The sequence below is a fragment of the Aythya fuligula genome, chromosome 13, assembly GCF_009819795.1.
Source record: "Aythya fuligula isolate bAytFul2 chromosome 13, bAytFul2.pri, whole genome shotgun sequence".
NCBI lineage: Eukaryota > Metazoa > Chordata > Aves > Anseriformes > Anatidae > Aythya > Aythya fuligula.
Genome location: NC_045571.1, coordinates 2753269 through 2772225, shown reverse-complemented (window position 1 = coordinate 2772225; position 18957 = coordinate 2753269). Strand labels below are relative to the sequence as shown.

Genomic DNA, 18957 nt, shown 5'->3' with positions numbered 1-18957 from the left:
ATCTCACTTCCAAGTGATTAAAAACCTAAGAGATGAGGTGGAAATGTCTTTATGACAAATCAGGGAAGCTTGGACATGGATAAAAAGAGCAGCAGCCTTTACGTTTTAGAGAGAGTAGTGCCCAGCACTGCCACTAAAATTCTATTTTCTACTTCCTACTCTTCTTAGGTAACTGAGCAGATAAACACCTCATACCCAATTAGCTAAACAAGTTGTGCTTTAAAGCCATAAGATGTAACAAGACTTAGAAATAAAGCCCTGTGTTCTGCTTTTGAAATTAACATAGGCTGGAAATGACAGAGAAACATAATCTTATTCTCCTCTGTCCTAAAAATTATGAGAATTTGGGGTTTAGTGTGTAATGGAACACTAACGTGGGATGATGCGAACATCACTGGGCGTTGTGTTGGTTTGGATCTGCGCCCAGTTACAATTCCAGAAAATATAAAGATATCCAGCTGAGGGTCATTGTGACCTCCTGTGAGTGGGAGTACAGATTTGCTTTCCCTGACACACAATCGTCCCTGAAGATCCACAAGACTTCTGTCCTAAAATTCTCCTTAAAATCATCTGCTTTGGAGAACTGAAACCTTTGGCAAGAGGTCAAGGAAATAAGCATGATGTACCAGATAATGCTGAGGTTCATGCTGCACGTGGTAATTTGATGGTGGGCGTTGTACAGAAATTAACATGGACAAAGCTTCCCCTGGCTTGACACTCTCATTGCCTGAGCAGAATAGGCACAACATCATATCATGTCAGAATGGTTTGGTCCCAGTATTGCTTCTGGAGCTCTTGAAACCATAAAAGGGTCTTTATCTGAATGAAACTGACTTTGGGGTGTTGACTGTATTTTCCAGGAGAGGCAGGTGATTGTGCTTGTGATGGAGGAGTTATGAGACCTGGTGTAAAAGGCATCTCGGGTCCACAAGGTCCAACGGGAATCCCTGGTGTGCCTGGGATCAAGGGCGTTAGTGGAGACCCAGGCACTGTGGGTGCACCAGGACTGCGAGGCCCTCTGGTAAGACAAGGAAGAGTTTGTATTGGTTGTCATGAATTACAGGATAAAAAGTGGTCCTGTGCAATTCCTGGTGTCGATCGCATTGAAACCAGAACATATTTTTTGCATAATTTCTTCTACTTGTTTGGACAAAAAATAAACCCAGAAACTGATCTGTGAAAAGAATCAGAAAGTAGAGAAATTATCATGTAAAAATGGGGGAAGAAATGGTTCTTAAGGTTTGAGAACTGCAATTTAGCAGTCACGGGGAAAAGCAGTAACAATTATTATATCCCAGGGCCTCTTGGGACACAGAGATTAGACCCAGGGTTCTCTCTAAGTGAGGGCCACCTGTGGAAGCAGATATGCTTCTGTATGGAGAGAAGACCTGAAATCGAGTGATGAGCTCTGTCCACATCCTTGCGCATAGCTATAAAAGCTGTCTGCCTCAGGTGCAGTCTAAGCACGCTAAATGACTTCTGAGTGTCTTCATCAACATTGGTGAATGCAGCACACGAAGTAATAGGGTGTAATAATAAATACTCAATACTCCAATACTTGGGCTCTGTTAAATCATGACTGATACAGTGTTCCCAGATGCCATCCAAGACTGGTGGATCACTACAGTGCTATATACCCAGGTTTGGCTTGCCACTGTAAAACTGTAGTGACTTAACTGAAACATTTGGAAATACTCAATTTTTTTTTTTTTTTTCCCCATAACGTATACAATAGGAAACCCTTCGGAGCTTCTTTCTAGCTCCAGTCATTGTGTGCTGGCCTCATATGACATTTTTAAAAAGCAAGGGCTTTTCTATGCATGTTCATATGCCTGATTGTTTGTTTTTTTTTGATGGTGATGGCAGTTTTGTTTTTTTAATCTTTTGCTCTGTAGGCTTCAGCTGGCCAGCAAGGTCTTCCAGGCCTTAAGGGAGAAAAAGGAGATTCATCCTATGCAACAGGCAGAGGTGCTCGTGGGGACCGTGGTGCGACAGCGCCCAGAGGACCTTCAGGCATCCCAGGAACTCCTGGCAGGGATGGACTTCCAGGTCTGCCAGGCCCGCCGGGCCCTCCAGTAAGTTCAGATTAATTTAGCAGTAGTGCTTTAGGATTGCAATAATGAGCAGAGAGATCGGAAAGGCCTGGTTTACTAGCCCTGATGATCTGTGTGGTAAATCTCCAAATACATTATAAAAAGCTCATTCTTGAGCACAGATTTGTCTTGATCAAGATTAATAATTGGCACTGGCCAATGCCTCTGGCTGTCCAGACAAACGATAAAGTTCCTGTAGTGGGGGAGGCCTAATTCTGGTTTACATTGTGTCCTGATAGATAAGACACTGTCAGCACGAGTCAAATCCTGGAATAGAAAAATCACACCAGAATCTTTTTAATTAATTGAAATAACACAGAAACTAATCTTTCAGAATATGTAATACTTAATGTTTTGGCAAACACAACATAAAAAAAAATATTTTCTAATAGTATCTGAGTTTTCATGCACCTTGAAATAATGATGGATTATTTACAGAGGTTTTCTTGTACCTCCCCAGGTGCATATGAAACTTGCACAGAGCTGACCAAACTTTTATGCGTTTGCTAAAGTAACAATGATGTACGTTCTTTCCACATCTCTTGGATTTTCAGCTGTAATTGTCTTTGCTGTGCACAGGGGGATGGTGCACTGGGATTCCCAGGTGAAAAAGGACTGCCAGGATTACCTGGCACCAAGGGCCATCATGGAGAGGCTGGTTCTCCTGGCGTTGGATATCCAGGTCCTAGTGGAGTTCGTGGGCCGCCAGGTGACCCAGGGCTGGATGGCCTTCCAGGACAAGCAGGTCTTCCAGGACCCCCAGGTAGGTTTTGCTGGATCTGCTCTCATTTTGAAAAGGTGCAAAGCTGCTGCAAGTTAAGTGGCACTAAACCTACTGCTGTTCTTGTACCAGGCAAGAAGATGGCATTAGGTTAAAGATAGCTCTTTAAATCAATTAAAACTGCTCTGTGGGCTCACTAGACCTCTCATAGCAGTCACTGCTTTCTCAAGTTGTCATGCTTAGGAGGACACAGATAATAAGCAGCAAGTATCTGAGCTGAATACTCAAACACTAATTGTTTTGGATGGAGCCTACTCACTGACTGTTGCTGGAGAGCCATTTTACACCAAAGGTAATTAGGAAGACAGTTAAAATGAAATTTTTAAAAAGCACAGCCTACTTCATTGTCTAGGTAATAATGGTAACTCGCTGATATCTGGGACTTCTGAATCAGTTTTCAAAACTGTTACTGAAATAAAAAGAGCTCTAGATTTTTACAGAGTAGGTATTACATGAGGATTTTACATACTTAAGCTTCTACTTTAGTAATTCTGTAAGCATCAATAATACAGCATTAACAATATATTTGCAGATGATGTGGTTGCATATGTTTCTGAACTGATAAACTGTTGTTCTGAGTTCAAAAATCTTGGTGATAAGACCACTGCACCTTGAGGAGTTTGACAGAGGAATATTAAACCCGGAGAGAGGTGAGAGGTAGGCCAGAATAGCAATGGGAAGGCTGCACAGACATGCTGGATGGCACATTACCTAACGTGTGTCATGCTGTGCTGTTGTTGTGGGGTGAGGAGAGAGCTGGCATTAGTGTCCTCCTGGAACAGTCTACATAAGCTTTTTTTCTTAGCCAAGTGACATGTTAAATGCCGAAAGCTTTATTAATTCATAAATATGAATGCTTATGTCTTTGGTAAATTGTCTCTTACAAAATCCACTGAATTAAAATTGAATTGTAAGATAATTAAAAGTAAACTGCTCTGTGCATGATGTGAACTCTAGATATTCTATGCAGCACATCAGAAGTCAGCTTATTATGAATGCTGCGTCAAAGCTTTGCTAAAAGTGAATGGTCTTTTGTGGAAATTATCTCTGGTCAAAATACAGGAAAGTGTGAAAAAGTCTTTAGCCAGTTCAGTTTGCATCCCCGTGGAAATGTGTAAGAAAACTTGTGAATACATCATGCCCTAAATACTAGGAAAGCATTAAAAGACCCTTTGATATAGTAAGTTTCATCTAATATTAAAAAAATGTGTGTGGGTGGAAGAAATAATCCAGCTCATACTACCCAGACTGAAAGGCCCTATCATGAAAATGAGGAAAGACATCTAAAAAGAGACTGTGAGATATTGAAGTTACCACGTCAAAAACACCACTGAGGAATTTTGCAGTAAATCAGGGTGAAACAGTCTTGCCTTTGGAAAAGTCTAGCTCAGTATTTATAAAATTAGACTGATTTTATCCAGCATAAGATAATTACTCAAAAATGTTGGAATTGTCTGTATTTGCTTTTATGCCTGACATGATGGTTTTGTAATTAATTTCCTTGATATTGGGATATTATTCTGTAAACTGTGATTCTGTAGGGTATTAATTAGCTGGGAACAGTTTTGCTTATATAACTTGTACACTAAGCCTTGCTTACATGATTTTGCAAAACACATGAGGAAACAGCCCTATTTCCTTTTCAGTTATCCTTACATGAAGTAACCATTGTCCAACCATTCTGCTTTTGGCTAATAACATAAAGCACAGAATATGCTATTGTATACAGGGCTGGTTTTGGAAAACTCACATAAGACACTCCTTAAAGCCATGTGATGTGAATACAACAGAATTAATTCAACTTCCCTTTCCTTGCCAGTTGCTGCCCTGCTGCTTGAAAATTACATTTTTACTATATTGCGTCTGAGAAGGAAATGTCTCAGAGATGGACCTCAACTTTTTACTTTATAAAACATTCCACATTAGGCTCACACAGGACTGCAGAAGAGCAAAGCTGGATTTTTTATTTTGTGTTACTACTATTTTAACTTGTACTTTGTCAAACAAATATTTTCTCAAAACTTACCCAAGTGCAGGCAGCAAAGTGTGTATTACATCTCGCAATCGTGGCATTAGGTGCCTGGATCCATTCTCAGCATAAATTGGATATTCCAGTTTTGAATCTCTGTCCTTAAAGCTAGTGCTGACTATGAAGAGGAACTGCGGTCTCAGATGAAAATAGAGCAGTTTGGCTTTGTGTAAGAATGGAAGCGTTATTACAGCTCTGTGTAGATATTTTATCATGAATGTAATCATTTCTAAATGAGTTTTGCTGTCACTGGATGCCTTAAATCAAGGTAACAGCAATGAATTGAGAACTAACCTTTGATCCTCTCATGTCAAAGTAGGAAATGCCCTGAAGTTTCCTTCAACATTTGCATAGCATCTCAATACGTGAGCAGGTCAGACACCATGAGGTTGTCTTCCCTCTCGCTCCCTGCACATCCCACACTGCAGAGGAGCCTTGCTCGTTTCTTTAGAAGTCTCCAAAGAGGCCTGTGTGCAAAGTCAGTGTTTCTTTCTTTTAGGTATCACCTTGCCCTGCATAGTCCCTGGAGCGTATGGGCCCCCTGGGATTCCCGGCTTCCCAGGATTGCCAGGTATGGAGACAAGCTGGTCCTCGTGCACAGGCTGACTACCAAGAAGCACCTAGTCCCTACTGAAGATAATACCAGCTAATTAACACCCTATAAGTGATAGTTATTCCAGAGAGTTAACTGACAGCATAATATTCTTAATTCTTTAAAGGGGCTGGGTTTAAATCCTGGGGGGGATCGTAATGACTGCACTGTTTTTTCCCCTTTCAAGTAGCCTCTGAACCTCGTCTTCTGCATTTACATAGCTGATGTAACAGCCATGGTTTTGTGAAGCTATTTAGCTTAAATTGTGCATCCAGTGAGTGTTTCAAGCACTAGCTTTGCAGAAAAGATCTGATCCTGTTTTCTGGTGCTATACTTTTTTCTTCTGCTATTCATTCATTAATATTTTAATCTTCAGGTCCCAAAGGCAGCAAAGGCTTTCCTGGCATTCCAGGGCAACCTGGATTACATGGGTCAAAAGGACAGCCAGGGTCTCCAGGAATAATTGGCTTGCAAGGGGAACCTGGTAAGAGTTTTTGTTATCCGATTAATGTATACAATATTTTATCAAAAGAGTTGTCTTACCATCTAGACCACATTTCCACCTGTTACATTCAAATCGCTCCATTGTGAGCTCCTCTGTGCTCCTTCCAAGTTCAATCTCTGCAACCAAATGGTTGCAGCTTGGGAGAAAAAAAAAAAAAAAAAAAAAGGAAGAAGAAATGTTCATTATACTTGTTACCTGCCTTTAGTATTATACTGGTGCTGGAATTAATTAGGATAACCAACACAATTCGTTTCTTCAGAGACTATCATCACATGCTTTGTAACTGTTTAGAAACTGCAAAGTATTTTAAAACCCATTTACCTGTTTTAAGCCATGTGTTATTCTAGTAAAAGTCTGTAAACTATGCTTGGGTTTCTTTTAGCTGTGGGAATTTCTAATGGTTGTAGTAAATAAAGAGCAAGAGGGGGTGGTGAGGGAAGACTCTTTAAGCTAGGTTGATATCAATCATATTTCTCTGTAGATATGGCTGTAGAAATCTCTTTATCATTTCAGTGCATTAAGTGGGGATGACAATTTTACAGAGTCACTGATTTTGTGATACAACTGTTGAGCAGCAGAAAACATTCACACAGCAATGCTACTTAGCATCTGCTTGACAAAGGGAGAGTACTTTGCAGTCCTCCTTGTGCCAGGGCTGTCAGCGTCTTCTGTCCCATAGTGCCAGAAGTTGTCTGATGTAGAGGACAAAGTAAGCTGCAAAAACATCTTTGCAGCTTTTGTGGATGGTGGTGGTAGTGAGATACTGCCTGTCTGTTGCCTGAAGTAGTCATCTTCATCCTTTTTTGTTCTTTTTGCCTAATCTGCCATCTAGTGAAACCAAGCTTGTAAATGTAAGGCTTGTAGCTGCAGCTCCAAGATACTCTTAAAGTATTCTTTAAAGAAAAATTGAAAGGATATTTCAATTGTTTTTATCATTTTCATGACATTTTCTCACCAGTCATAGTTTGTAATTCAGTACCAAAACACTCTGCAGCTTTCCAAACAGCCTCTTTTTGCTTGAACTTTCCTTAAATGTTGATTTGGTTAGATGTGGTATTGGGAGTGGATAGCCTGTACTTCTGCTGTCTGGCATTTGCTGTATTTCTCTTCAAGGCTTCCCTGGACCTCGAGGAGAGCAAGGGTCCCAAGGACTTCCAGGACTGGATGGGACAGATGGTTTGCCTGGGAAGATGGGTCCTTCAGGCTTAGCTGGAGCTAAAGGAGCTCCTGGAGATGTGTTTGGTGCTGAGAGTGGAGCCCAGGGAGAGCGTGGCCGACCTGGACTCCCAGGTGATAAAGGGTTTGCAGGTGATATTGGATTTCCAGGACCAAAAGGTGAGCCCTGTTGCTGCTTGTATCTGGGAATATCAAATGGTTTCTTTCAAAAATCTTTCCTCTTTACCATCTCTTCAAGATACTCTGTCAGCAATTTTCTAAGCTGCCTGCAGGTGGGGATTTGGTGGTTTTCTATTAGAATCTAATGCAATTTACAGAGTTTTATTACAACTCACTTTTTCATTGAATTATTATTGATTATTACAACTCATTTTTTCATTTTGTTTTATTTGTTCTGTAACCTCCCATCTCTCTGTTCCCAGGGCTGGATGGGAGACCAGGCCTCCTAGGTATTAAAGGCGAACTGGGTAATCCAGGCTATTCCGGTGTCCCTGGATTGCGAGGACCTCCTGGCCCTGGAGGTCCTTTTGGCATTAAGGGAAAACCAGGACCGTTGGGATCGGTTGGCCTGGCAGGAGCTCCAGGTACGTAACGCCTTCAAATGAAGACAAGTAGCTGAGCGTTGCAATGTTGAGGAAGTGTGGGAGAGGCATGGCATTTGTTGGGAGTGAGCTCCTACCCCTGCTCAGGGGTAACTGAGTGCAGAATTTGAGTCTTTTGCCTCTGAATGCTGGAATCTTCCTGCCTAGAAATGGTGCCCCAAAGCTGTAAGAAATACAGCAGAAAGATAGGAGAAAGTATCTTGATATTTTTAACAGCTCTGCATTTACAGTCTAGCTGTATCTTCATTTTCCATTTTCATGATGATTAATTTCTAATGTTTGAGGTTGTTTGAGACATGATTATGATAGATTGGAAAATTGTTGGCTTTGTTAGAAGAAGCACTTATATCTTGTATACTGAGGGCAGAAAAGAAATTTATTTCCATTCACTTTACAGGGAAAATATACTCGAGTACAACAGTATCTCTCAGGCTGCACTGTCTAGAGAGTTTCATGATAACAGTAAATGCAAGACTTAAGAATCAAGCAAAGAGGCCCCTGGGAATCAGTAGATAATGGTCTGTGATGTAATTCTGTTCCGACATGCACAGTGATGGTGCTGGAACATGGTGGCAACAAATGAATGAAAGCACTAACCTCATTCTAGATGAAAATTATGGTGTTGAAGTGGTTTTTTTTTGAATGCTAACATGACTTTCACTTCCCTATTATTTTACTTTTATGGACTGTATGCCATATATTGACTGTTTCCTTCAACTGTTTTTAAAAACCTTCCATTGCTAGGATGATAAACTCCAAATGACTAAGATATTTCAGCTGTATTCTCTGAATCATTAATTTCTTTTTATCCTTGTTCTTTCTGTTCACATATTGTATCTGTTTTTTCCTTCACCATGTTTCTTTTCCATTTATCATCAACTCCCCATTTCTGATGTCACACTGTTTGGTTATGGGTTCTTCACATAGGCTGTCAAGGTGAGAAAATGCAGTGTAGCATAAAAGCTCATGGACTAACAACCTAGCTTTTAATGCTACAAGAATTGCATTGACCATAGGTGATACCCCTTATTATTGCTAATCAAGCCAGAAGGCAAAGAACCATTGCAGTGAGAATGCTCAGATGGTAACAAAGCCTGAAACTTATAAGGAAATCCTTAATATGCACAAAGTTTAAGTGTGCATTTTCTTTGTCTTTTTAAATAAAGTAGCCATTTTCTTCTGCTAAAAACAAACAAACAAACAAACAAACAAACAAAAAAAACTAGTTGTAACTTAAAATATTTGTCCTGGGTACAATGAAGCTCATATACTGGGTGTGACTGCTGCAAATGCCATTTTTCAGAATCACTTGATTTTTTCTTCTCTTCCTTACTTTGGATCTAAGCATTCTGTTTTCAATGGTTTCAGCCTTTATTTAAAGTTGTAAACCATTACAAAGCTTCAGCTAGAAACATTCTGAAACAGAGGCAAAGCGGAGTGTATACGGTGTTGGTTTTATGACAACACAATCAGAAGCTTGTTCCCTTAGCAAGCAATTTGCTTTTGAGAAGTAACTCTTTAACTACCAAGGTGGAAAAGAAACTTGAAAACAAAACAAAACAACAACAACAACAACAACAAAAAACCTCTCCAATTGATCTCTGGTTCACCCAAAGGATGGGGTAGGTAGCAGAAGCTGGCATTAATGATGCTCCCCATCCTGGTTTGGCTGCCTTGATGGTAAAGGTAAGACTGATGCTCTATACTTTAGTATCTGGTAAAGGAGACAAAAATGTATACATCATAAGGGGTTTCACTCTTGCCAGTGGTGTAGTGATGTAGGCAGTAACCCTCTTCGTAGGTATTTTATTATTAGATGACTAATGCTTTTGCAGTTCTAAACTTTATGCCTTCTAGTAGGCTGCATGTGCCTTAAGGTCCATTTGTCATATTAGAACAATGCCATGTTTAAAGAGTTTGGAAAGCTGTCCACTAAACCGCCCCGGTGTTTGTGTGACATAATCTATTGAGTTCTTTCTTGTATTGATTCAGGACTTCCTGGAGTCAAAGGATTGGCTGGGGATGTAGGTCCTCAAGGCCCTGCCGGAATGAAAGGCTTCCCAGGTCTTGATGGTGCTCCAGGATCTCCTGGGGAAAGAGGATTCTTGGGGCCACCTGGGCCTTTTGGTCACGATGGACGTCCAGGTTTCTCTGGGCCAAAAGGTATGTGTTCCATCAGGGGGCAGGCTGAGATTGCTGTGCCCAACAAAAAATAACCTTGTTAGCATTCATTTTAAGCCATCCTCATCAGAAGGAAATGATTTCTCAACTGGTGTTGGAATGCATTTGTTTTTCTGCTGAGTTGTGAATTATGTATGATGGATTTAATTATCAAATTATAGTCATGAGGAGGTCCAGCTTAAGGACGTGAGCCCCTAAGGACAAAGAATCATGTAAGAAAGACAAGATAATTGAAGAAATGAGGAACAGTGAATGAAATCATGAAGTAAGGGAAATATCATAGGAGGGTACACATGAAGCACAGTCCCAATGGGAAGTAAAACTTTACCATCTGTATGGCCACTGAGCACAAATACAGTAACTGGTTATTAACCAAGTGTTATTTTAGGGGGAGGGAAATACAGGTATGTAACTGCAGGTTGCTCTCTTGGAAACTGATGGGGTTTTGCCTTCCAGTTGAAGCAAGGTGAAGCTCTTGAAGCCAAACTGAGAAGTATCATGAGTGGAGACCCATGAGAGAAGTGGCCCCACTGTGCTTACACCATCACGTTTTACTGGCCAGACCCATCCTGCTTCCACCTGCCAGCTAGGTGGGTATGCAGTGTACCAGGAGAGACTAATTTTCTCTATTTCTCAACTTTTCTATACAGGTGAGAAAGGATCTTCTGGCCTGCTTGGTTTCCCTGGCATGCCAGGCCTGCCTGGTGTCCCTGGGGTCAATGGGTTTAAAGGAGCTCCTGGCGCAGCTGGAGGAATTGGAAGCCCTGGAGTTCTGGGACTGCAAGGTCAAAAAGGTAAGAAACAGTTAAAAGACTCTGCTGGCTGAGCAGCAGAGGGACTTTGGAGGCCTCTTGGAGATGTCTGCATATATTTAATGTTTTCTTCTGGATGCCGTGTTATGTTCTTGTGAAATTCTTCAGTCTGGTTGCCAAAGGTGGAATTGAAGTTCTGTTACTGTCTGCCACTTTCTAATGTTATACCCTTTCTCTGTTAGGCAATCTTATTGCAGAATAATCTGATTTTGTGTTTCTTCAGGTGACAGAGGCGATGTAGGTCCACCTGGTCTTCCTGTTCTTGGGCCTCCACAACAGGCACTGCAATTCAAAGGAGACAAAGGAGATCCTGGATTAGCTGGACTTGGAGGATTCCCAGGACCTAGAGGTATGTCACAACATTGTCACTAGTTGCCAGTATGAGTTCTTCGGAAACTGTGCTTACTCCTGGGGGATCATGGCCTGCCCTTTTGACAGAGTCTGCAGCATTGCTATCTTCTGTTCTGCCATTCACATTTCAGCAAGATTTGCATACGGCAGCTTTGAATTTTGAGAAAAGAGTTTTCCTTTGAGGCTCTGTTCTGCAGATCTTATCTCATCCCTTTCTGCCCTCTAAGGAGAACTTTGGGTAACAGCTCAGTTGGCTAAATAAGCTGAATGTCTGTATTTTGAAATGGATTTACACTCTTTTATATAAACTCAGGTGATAAAGGAATCCCGGGAAGCCGTGGACAGCCGGGTCTTCCTGGACCTGCTGGGTCAGCAAGCAGAGAGAGAGGTTTTCATGGTGAGCCAGGCTTCCCGGGTCCATCTGGACAGCCTGGGCTGCCAGGACAGAAGGGTGCACGTGGCATCATAGGATTTCCAGGAATGCCAGGAGAGAGGGTAAATATCTTCTTAAGTATCTTCATTTTCTCAAAGAGCTCTTGGGAAAATCCTTTGTTCTAATTGGTACTTATTTAGCAAAGCAGCTGTCCAGAAGCTGGCAGGATTTTTCTTCACAAAACTTGGTGTTTGGCTCGTACTGATGGATGACACTTTGGATAACATCTCTTCCCACATCTTTGCAGTCTGTTATCCCCCGTGACCCAAAGTTGAAACAGCAAGAATAAAAAGCAGAGGCTAATTTTGGGCTTTTATTTCAGGGTTCAGATGGTATCACAGGACCACTTGGATTCCCAGGACCTATTGGCCTCCCTGGTCCAAAGGGTAAGAAATTTCAGTTTACATGGTCTTTCAGTACATGCAGTCCTAAGATTCATGGCTAAAATGAATGGGCAGTGTTCTAGAAGTGTCGGTCGCTCTCCAGTGACTGGTTCAGAAGTCCCCCTGTGATGTCACTCATTCAGATGAGATCAGTTCCAAGCCAAATGTATTAAAACTTTATGATCCTTTGAAATCTTGGCCACAGCACTGTACAAAGCATGTTGGACAGTACAAGAGTCACCCTCTCTGATCAGCTTGTGACATAAAGGGTAGGGTGTTGTGAAATTGCCCTAAATGTTAGTCTGAGTGTATTCACTTCCATTGCTGTTTATAAACATTTTCAAACACCTCGGGGACATTGTTTACTGTAGTCTTTGTCTACCTCCTGAATTTGCAATATAAGCAAGGTTTATTTTCATGAATATGGCTATTGAACAGCACTGAGAGCTGCTCCCCACAGTCAGTTACAGAATGGCTTCCTTACCTCATCTTCCTTTTCCAGGTGACCAGGGAGAGTCTCTTGGTGTTTCTGGCAGTGCTGGAGTGAAAGGAGAGCGAGGGGACCCAGGCTTCCCAGGTACAGTAGCCATTGATAGTTCACTTCAAGAGTACAAAATTCTGGAAATTAAATTGGATAATATTGCCCAGTCTGGGACTGTATGTGATCTGTAAATCTAAATACTTCAGTCTTGTCCTCTAAATGAGATTTGAGGAGCTTAATCCAAGTGGGCCACAAATGGATGATGATGAATAATAAAAATAATAAAAAAAAAAAGCAGCCCGATTCTAATGCTGGGTTCCACTTCACTTCCTGAGTAGGAACTTGGGAACTTGGGCTGGTGTTTGCCATCCAGGGAGTCTGGTCCAGAGCCCAGGCAATGGCTGAGCAGACACAAGTGCTGCAGCAGCAGTCTAACATGTTTCTCTTTCTCTTCAGGCCTACCTCCAGTTTAACTTGTGCTGGATGCTTTTATCATTTCAGGGGAGAGAGGCAGAGAAGGGCTCAAGGGTGAAGCTGGCTTTCCAGGAAGCACTGGAGTGAATGGGCTCAAAGGTGGCCCAGGAGATGTTGGCCAAGAAGGACCAGCAGGTACTGGATAAGGCACCCAAGTTCTGCAGTTCATTGCGTGACTGCAACAACCTCACCTTGTTGTTTCCTTAGCCCTGGTTGGCCTGTCTCAGCTGAGGCTTAAACAAGAAAGTCTTGTTTAAAGTCTTCCATTGCAACACTTGAGTCCATTCCCTCTCCAGACTCAAACCTACACAGAAGGATGGCTAAAAGTGTCTTTGGTTAGTGGTGTAACTAGCAGGTATGCTCTCACATTGCTATCAAGATTTCAATTTGAAAGAACAGTGGAAGTTGTTGGAATATTTTACTTGAAAACTCATGTAATCAATTTAGTTATTCAGTGTGCATACTATTCCAGTTTGTCACTTGGTGGGTGATTAAGAATGGAATTTCTGATTTAAAAAAAAAAAAAAGGCAACTATCAAATAAATAGTTGGATAAATGCTATGCTAGTAGTGGTGGTGAAAAGAGATTTGCACCTGTTTTTTCTTTACATAAATAGTTTATTCACCCATCTTATGAGTTAAGTGCAGGATCAGAAGCTGTAATATGGAGTTGTGAGCTGATTTGGCCTGAATGTGTGATGCAAGAACATTTTGCTGCTTGTTTTTAGGAATTCCTGGAAATGCTGGGCTGAGAGGAATCCCTGGGCCACCAGGGCCTCCAGGGCAGCCGGGATCTGTCGGATTCCCTGGGGCTCGTGGAACAGCAGGACCCAAAGGTATGTCTGGAGCCTGCACACATGGGGCAGATATTGGGTCAGAAAACCAGGGTTTCATCCAAGTGTATCACAGCAGGCAGGCAGCACACTATGTGTGGGCCAGCTGTGCGTGGGAAATCAGCTCAATTCTTGGCAATGCTAGTGCAGGCACCAGCTGCTAGAAATGAGCAGAGGAGTGTTCAGAAAGGGAGAGGCTTTCACTGGATTTGGATCTCTGATGGGGTTCACTGAGGGTAAAAACAGAGAGCAGTGGGAAGAGTTTCCATGAAGGGGGCCTGTGTGAAGGGAGGCTTTACATTCTGTGTTCCTCCGTGTCATGTTTCTCACACCTGTTGTAGTCTCCATGAAGCATCTATGCATTTCTACCTAACTAAATTATTTGCTTATTTGCTCACTTACATAAGTGTTCTCAATGTCTCTTCAGGGTTTCATGGATTTCCAGGTTTAAATGGTCTGAATGGCTTGCCAGGCACAAAAGGGTCTCCTGGAACACCAGGTAAAGGAAACACATAGTAGAAGCATCATAGCTGGGAAAATGCCTGCATTGGTCTATCACGAGAGCAACGTTCCTCACAAAATTGCTCCTTTTTGCCCTGTTCTGGATGTAATCATAGTATGAAGAAAAAATATCAAAATATTGTATGTACATGAGCAAATTCTCCTTTTAAGAAGCATGAGCAAATTCTTCTTCACATCCTTATGCAAAAGCCCGTGGGAAGTCCAGAACAGTACTGTGCTTCTCTCTCAGCACCTTGCAGATTAAATTCACTCTGCACAGAGTAGCGCAGGAGGCACCAGACCTCTTTCTGCTGCTCTACTGAAAACAGCAAAGAGGGTGGTAAATGGTTAATTTTTCATTGCAAGTCTGCTCATGTAATGATTTAACTGCTAGCGAATGGTTTGAATAAGCTCTCTTACTTTCTTTACCTATCTTTAATTAGGTCTGAGTGAAGTTGGACTGAAAGGCCCTGCAGGTCTCCCAGGTGTGAAGGGTGAAGAAGGTTCTCCAGGCTTGGGTAGAGGTGCTCTAGGATTTCCGGGACCAAAAGGCTCATCAGGAGACATGGGTAAACACTGATGTTCTGGAAGCCTGTTGAAATGTGTTGCAGCTCAGGTTAGTGGGCCTGCACAGTTTGGGGAATTACCAAAGAGAACTGCTAAGGTCACAGAAAAAGGCAGTAGTTTGACAGGTAAATATTCAATCTGTGATGTGGCCATATAGTTGAGAAACAGTTGGTTACATGGTTACTACAGTGTCTGTACCTCCCCTGAACAGAAGTATATTGTATTTTGTTCCCCACAGGTAGTGAGGTGTCTGTTTGTTCTCCTCAGTATGAATACTGCTCAGCCACTACTTCTGACCATGTCAGTGAAGGTGATGGAAGAGCTGGGCAAGTGCTCTCACACTTTGTATTTCTTGTTCTAGGTCCCCCGGGTCCTGTGGGACTGCCAGGCTTGCCAGGAAGTCCTGGAGTTTCTCTTCCTTCTGATATACGTGGGAGGCCTGGGGATGCTGGCCACCCAGGACTTGATGGGAGTTCAGGTATGGAGAGTGAACTAGCTAAGAGGATTTCTGTTTCTTTATGCTTCCTTTGAAGAACTCTGGGTTTTGGGGGATATAAATGACTTCGAGTAGTGTCACCTTAATCATCTGTTTTTTTAGATCAGTTTTTTTTTAGATCTGTTTCAATTCCTGCTGTTGAATCTGGATTTGATGTAGCCCATTATTAAAGCTCCCTGCTCCATATTCATTTCACCTATTGTTATACTGAAGACAGGCTCAGGCAGTAAGATAGATGCTTTGCTCCAATGCGTTATGTCTACATTTGGAGGCCAGCTCCATATTAGACCGTGGTTTCTACAGATGTAACTTTTAAGCTCCTAGAGAGCTGTAACCTAATAAGCTCCTAGAGAAGTTTAGAAGTCTTCTGTGTGAGCTGGGAGGCAGCAAAGCTTCACTGCTACTCAGAGGTACTTAGGGAGTACTTGTCCTAATGTCAGCAGGAAGTACAGTTCCAAAGATTTGTCGTGATGGCATTGGTGCACGTTCATCACCTAACAGCCTTGTCTAAAAAGATTTAAAAGGTTTAAAGGTTGCTGGTACCTATGTTTACATAAGCAAGTAGGGCCTGATTCTTTTCCTTTGGGAGGAGGACAACCCTGGAAATACAGACACACAAACAGCGTCTGTCCTTTACAATGACTTCTTAGGGTTAGCAACAGCATTTACTTTGCCCCAAGAGGAGAATGTGCTAATTGCCTGTGTTCTCTCTAGGTCTTCCAGGTCCTCCAGGACCACGAGGGCCCCCTGGCCCAGCTTCTGACCAAGGTGACACAGGCAGTCCAGGTTTCCCTGGTGTGCTTGGCTTGCGAGGCATTAAGGGCGACGTGGGACCCACTGGTCCAATTGGGCTCCCTGGAGTGTCTGGATTCAAAGGTAATCTTGCCTTGAAAAGGGTCTGGGTGTGGTTTGGCAGCTGTCACCTTGACAGAGTGAATGGCTATAGTGTGGTATGACTGCTTTGAAACAAATCCTCATTCAGGTGTGAGCTCAGCTGAGTTTGCCTCTTTCCTTTTGGTCCATGCAGGTTTTACCTACTGGTTGTAAAAGTAGTAAAGTAAGGCCAGCTCCAGGTGCTATTCAGTGTCTCCCTCATGATTTATTTATTTTTATCTTCTTACTGTTTTTTTGTTTTGTTTGTTTTGTTTTGTTTTGTTTTTTCTGGGTAGATGATGCCCACATGAAATTGTGCTGTTTGTTGGATACAGCTACCCATTCACATGTGTGTGATTCTCTTAGAGAATCACAGAATCATCTAGGTTGGAAGAGACCTCCGAGATCACCGAGTCCAACCTCTGACCTTACACTAAACCAGTCCTCCACTAAACCATATCCCTAAGCTCTACATCTAAACGTCTTCTAAAGACCTCCAGGGATGGTGACTCCACCACTTCCCTGGGCAGCCTGTCCCAATGCCTCACAACCCTCTCAGTAAAGAAGTTCTTCCTAACATCCAACCTAAAACTCCCCTGGCGCAACTTAACCCCTCTCTCCCTCGTCCTGTCACCAGGCACGTGGGAGAACAGACCAACCCCCACCTTGCTACAGCCTCCTTTAAGGTACCTGCAGAGAGCAATAAAGTCACCCCTGAGCCTCCTCTTCTCCAGGCTGAACAAGCCCAGCTCCCTCAGCCGCTCCTCGTAGGACTTGTTCTCCAGGCCCCTCACCAGCTTCGTTGCCCTTATCTAGGCAAAGACTGGAGATGCTGTTTCTAGAGGAGCATCACACCAATGTGTGTGTGCTTAGAGGCACAGTGTGGTGGATTTAGGTCTCCCAAAGAGGCTGAGAGGATTGTAGGTGTTAAGGGATGTTGCTTTCCCTTTGGTCTCTACCAGAGGAAAACAGAGGGCAGCTGCAAACAAGGTCTCTAATAGCGAGGTTTCAAAGGGACTGCACAGCTCAAAAGGCAGGAAAGGATGGAGAACCATTGCCAGGAGAAGCTGGTATGCTGTCTGTCTGCGCAGGCTGGCAACTCCCCATTGCTCTGTGCTGTGCATGGAGGTGAATTCCAAACAGAGTGGGCATATGCTCCTCAGACACTTTCCCTGGGTTACCCCATGGAAGGAGAAGAGTTCTTTCCATATATTGTAATTACGTAGCAGTGGAATTCTTGTCTTGAGGCTCTGCAGCCATTTTGGGCATCAAAATGGGCACAGAGCTCCTGAACGGTCATGGTCCCCTCTGTCTCAGAGCTGAAATCGTGTTCTCATTGCTGCCATTACTGTGTTCCTCACCGCCTCAGCTGTGGGTCAGAATCAGGACCCCACGCTTAGCCTCTGAGGTCTTCAGCTGTGTATCTTTGCAGGTGTAAGAGGTGAGCCTGGACTTATGGGGATGCCAGGTAAAGACGGGCCTCCAGGGGATCCTGGTTACCCTGGCCTGAAAGGTGAAATGGGCCGTCGAGGTGAGTGCCAGAGAATTTGAGACGCTGTACTTTGTTGCAAAAGCTTTGGGTTGGGGAAAATTTCAGAGCTCCCAAAATAGGCTTGTCTGGGGGCTTCTTGGTTTCTTAGGGATTGAAATAAATTACAAAGAACTTGACGTATCACTTTCCAGAAGGATACCCAGTGCTGATGTACTAAGGCAGCCTTAATTTAAAATACGTTTCCTTTGTCACATCAAAGCTGTGAACCTATTCCTAAAATACTTACACTGTCATTTACACTGTGTGCAGGTCTCCCTGGCCGACCAGGGGCTCCAGGTATAACCCCACAGCCAGAAGAAATCACAGCCCCTGCAGGCTTACCTGGTCTGCCGGGGATTGATGGTGTGCCTGGCTTTGACGGAGATCCTGGGTTCCAAGGCCCGGTTGGAAAACCAGGTAAAAACACACTCAGATCACTGAAACGCTGCCTTCTGGAAGAACAAGACTCCTTTCTCAATGCATTAGGAAGGTTTACAGGTTTTTCTAGTGTTAGGAAGCATGGCCGAAAGCACGACAGACACCAGTTGAGTCAGATCATGCTGCTCTATTTTATTGCCCAAATAGCCTAACTTTTATAGTGAACTTAACGGGGCGGACAGTGTTTCACACAAGTTTATTGGTCAAAAGCACTCAGACAAACAACTATAAGAAAACAACCCCACCTGCAAGAAAAGAACCCCCCTTGTGATTAGCAGTCAGGAAAACAACCCCCCTTGTGATTAGCGGTCACGTAGACCTTGTCCTTGAGGCCAGCTGCTGGTAACAATATTTTTCTGAGTTCCTTAATTGGGCGATGTGGGAGTCATTACCATGGGAGCTTCTCACAGTTACCCTGGTAGCTTGGTTTGCTCAGCTACAGCAGGCCATGAGATTTTCTAAGGCCTACTCCTGGTTGCTTAAGGCAAGCTCAGATTGAACAATTGTTCCACGGACTCATGTCCAGGCCCTGTATGCCAATTCCCAACATTCTAGTAATGGAAATAATTCCAGCAAAATACATACAACTGTCATGTTTTATTAGTATTAGGATGTGCTTGATAAATTATTTTCCTGCACTTTGATAGAGTTTTTGAATTAAACTTCCAGAATTAGGAGCAGCAGCATGTGGTATAGCTGGTGTGATGCCAGCTTTGGTACTAGCAGGTGGAGTTGTCCTGAAAGTGAAGCACCATCAAGAATTATTTCTATTGTCAACAAAATACTGTAACCGGAGAGGTGCTGGGAACTTCAGCCAGCACCACTG

At 42.9% G+C, this 18957-nt stretch overlaps 1 protein-coding gene across 2 annotated transcripts in view; it reads left to right on the top strand.

Annotated features, from left to right (window-relative positions):
- Positions 1-18957, top strand: part of COL4A6 (collagen type IV alpha 6 chain) — a 135926-nt gene that overhangs the window by 109498 nt on the left and 7471 nt on the right. Inside the window, exons 21-42 of one of the 2 annotated variants that reach the window (XM_032196288.1) lie at positions 861-1021; positions 1896-2075; positions 2673-2856; positions 5403-5474; positions 5872-5979; positions 7114-7335; positions 7599-7760; positions 8706-8714; positions 9771-9941; positions 10610-10753; positions 10995-11120; positions 11436-11617; positions 11878-11941; positions 12441-12515; positions 12921-13028; positions 13621-13728; positions 14153-14224; positions 14670-14795; positions 15155-15271; positions 16004-16165; positions 17595-17693; positions 17964-18110. In XM_032196288.1, the coding sequence (XP_032052179.1) occupies positions 861-1021; positions 1896-2075; positions 2673-2856; positions 5403-5474; positions 5872-5979; positions 7114-7335; positions 7599-7760; positions 8706-8714; positions 9771-9941; positions 10610-10753; positions 10995-11120; positions 11436-11617; positions 11878-11941; positions 12441-12515; positions 12921-13028; positions 13621-13728; positions 14153-14224; positions 14670-14795; positions 15155-15271; positions 16004-16165; positions 17595-17693; positions 17964-18110 (2799 nt within the window). The remainder of the gene's footprint in view (positions 1-860; positions 1022-1895; positions 2076-2672; positions 2857-5402; positions 5475-5871; positions 5980-7113; positions 7336-7598; positions 7761-8705; positions 8715-9770; positions 9942-10609; positions 10754-10994; positions 11121-11435; positions 11618-11877; positions 11942-12440; positions 12516-12920; positions 13029-13620; positions 13729-14152; positions 14225-14669; positions 14796-15154; positions 15272-16003; positions 16166-17594; positions 17694-17963; positions 18111-18957) is intronic. The other variant, XM_032196289.1, reaches the window with a different exon arrangement.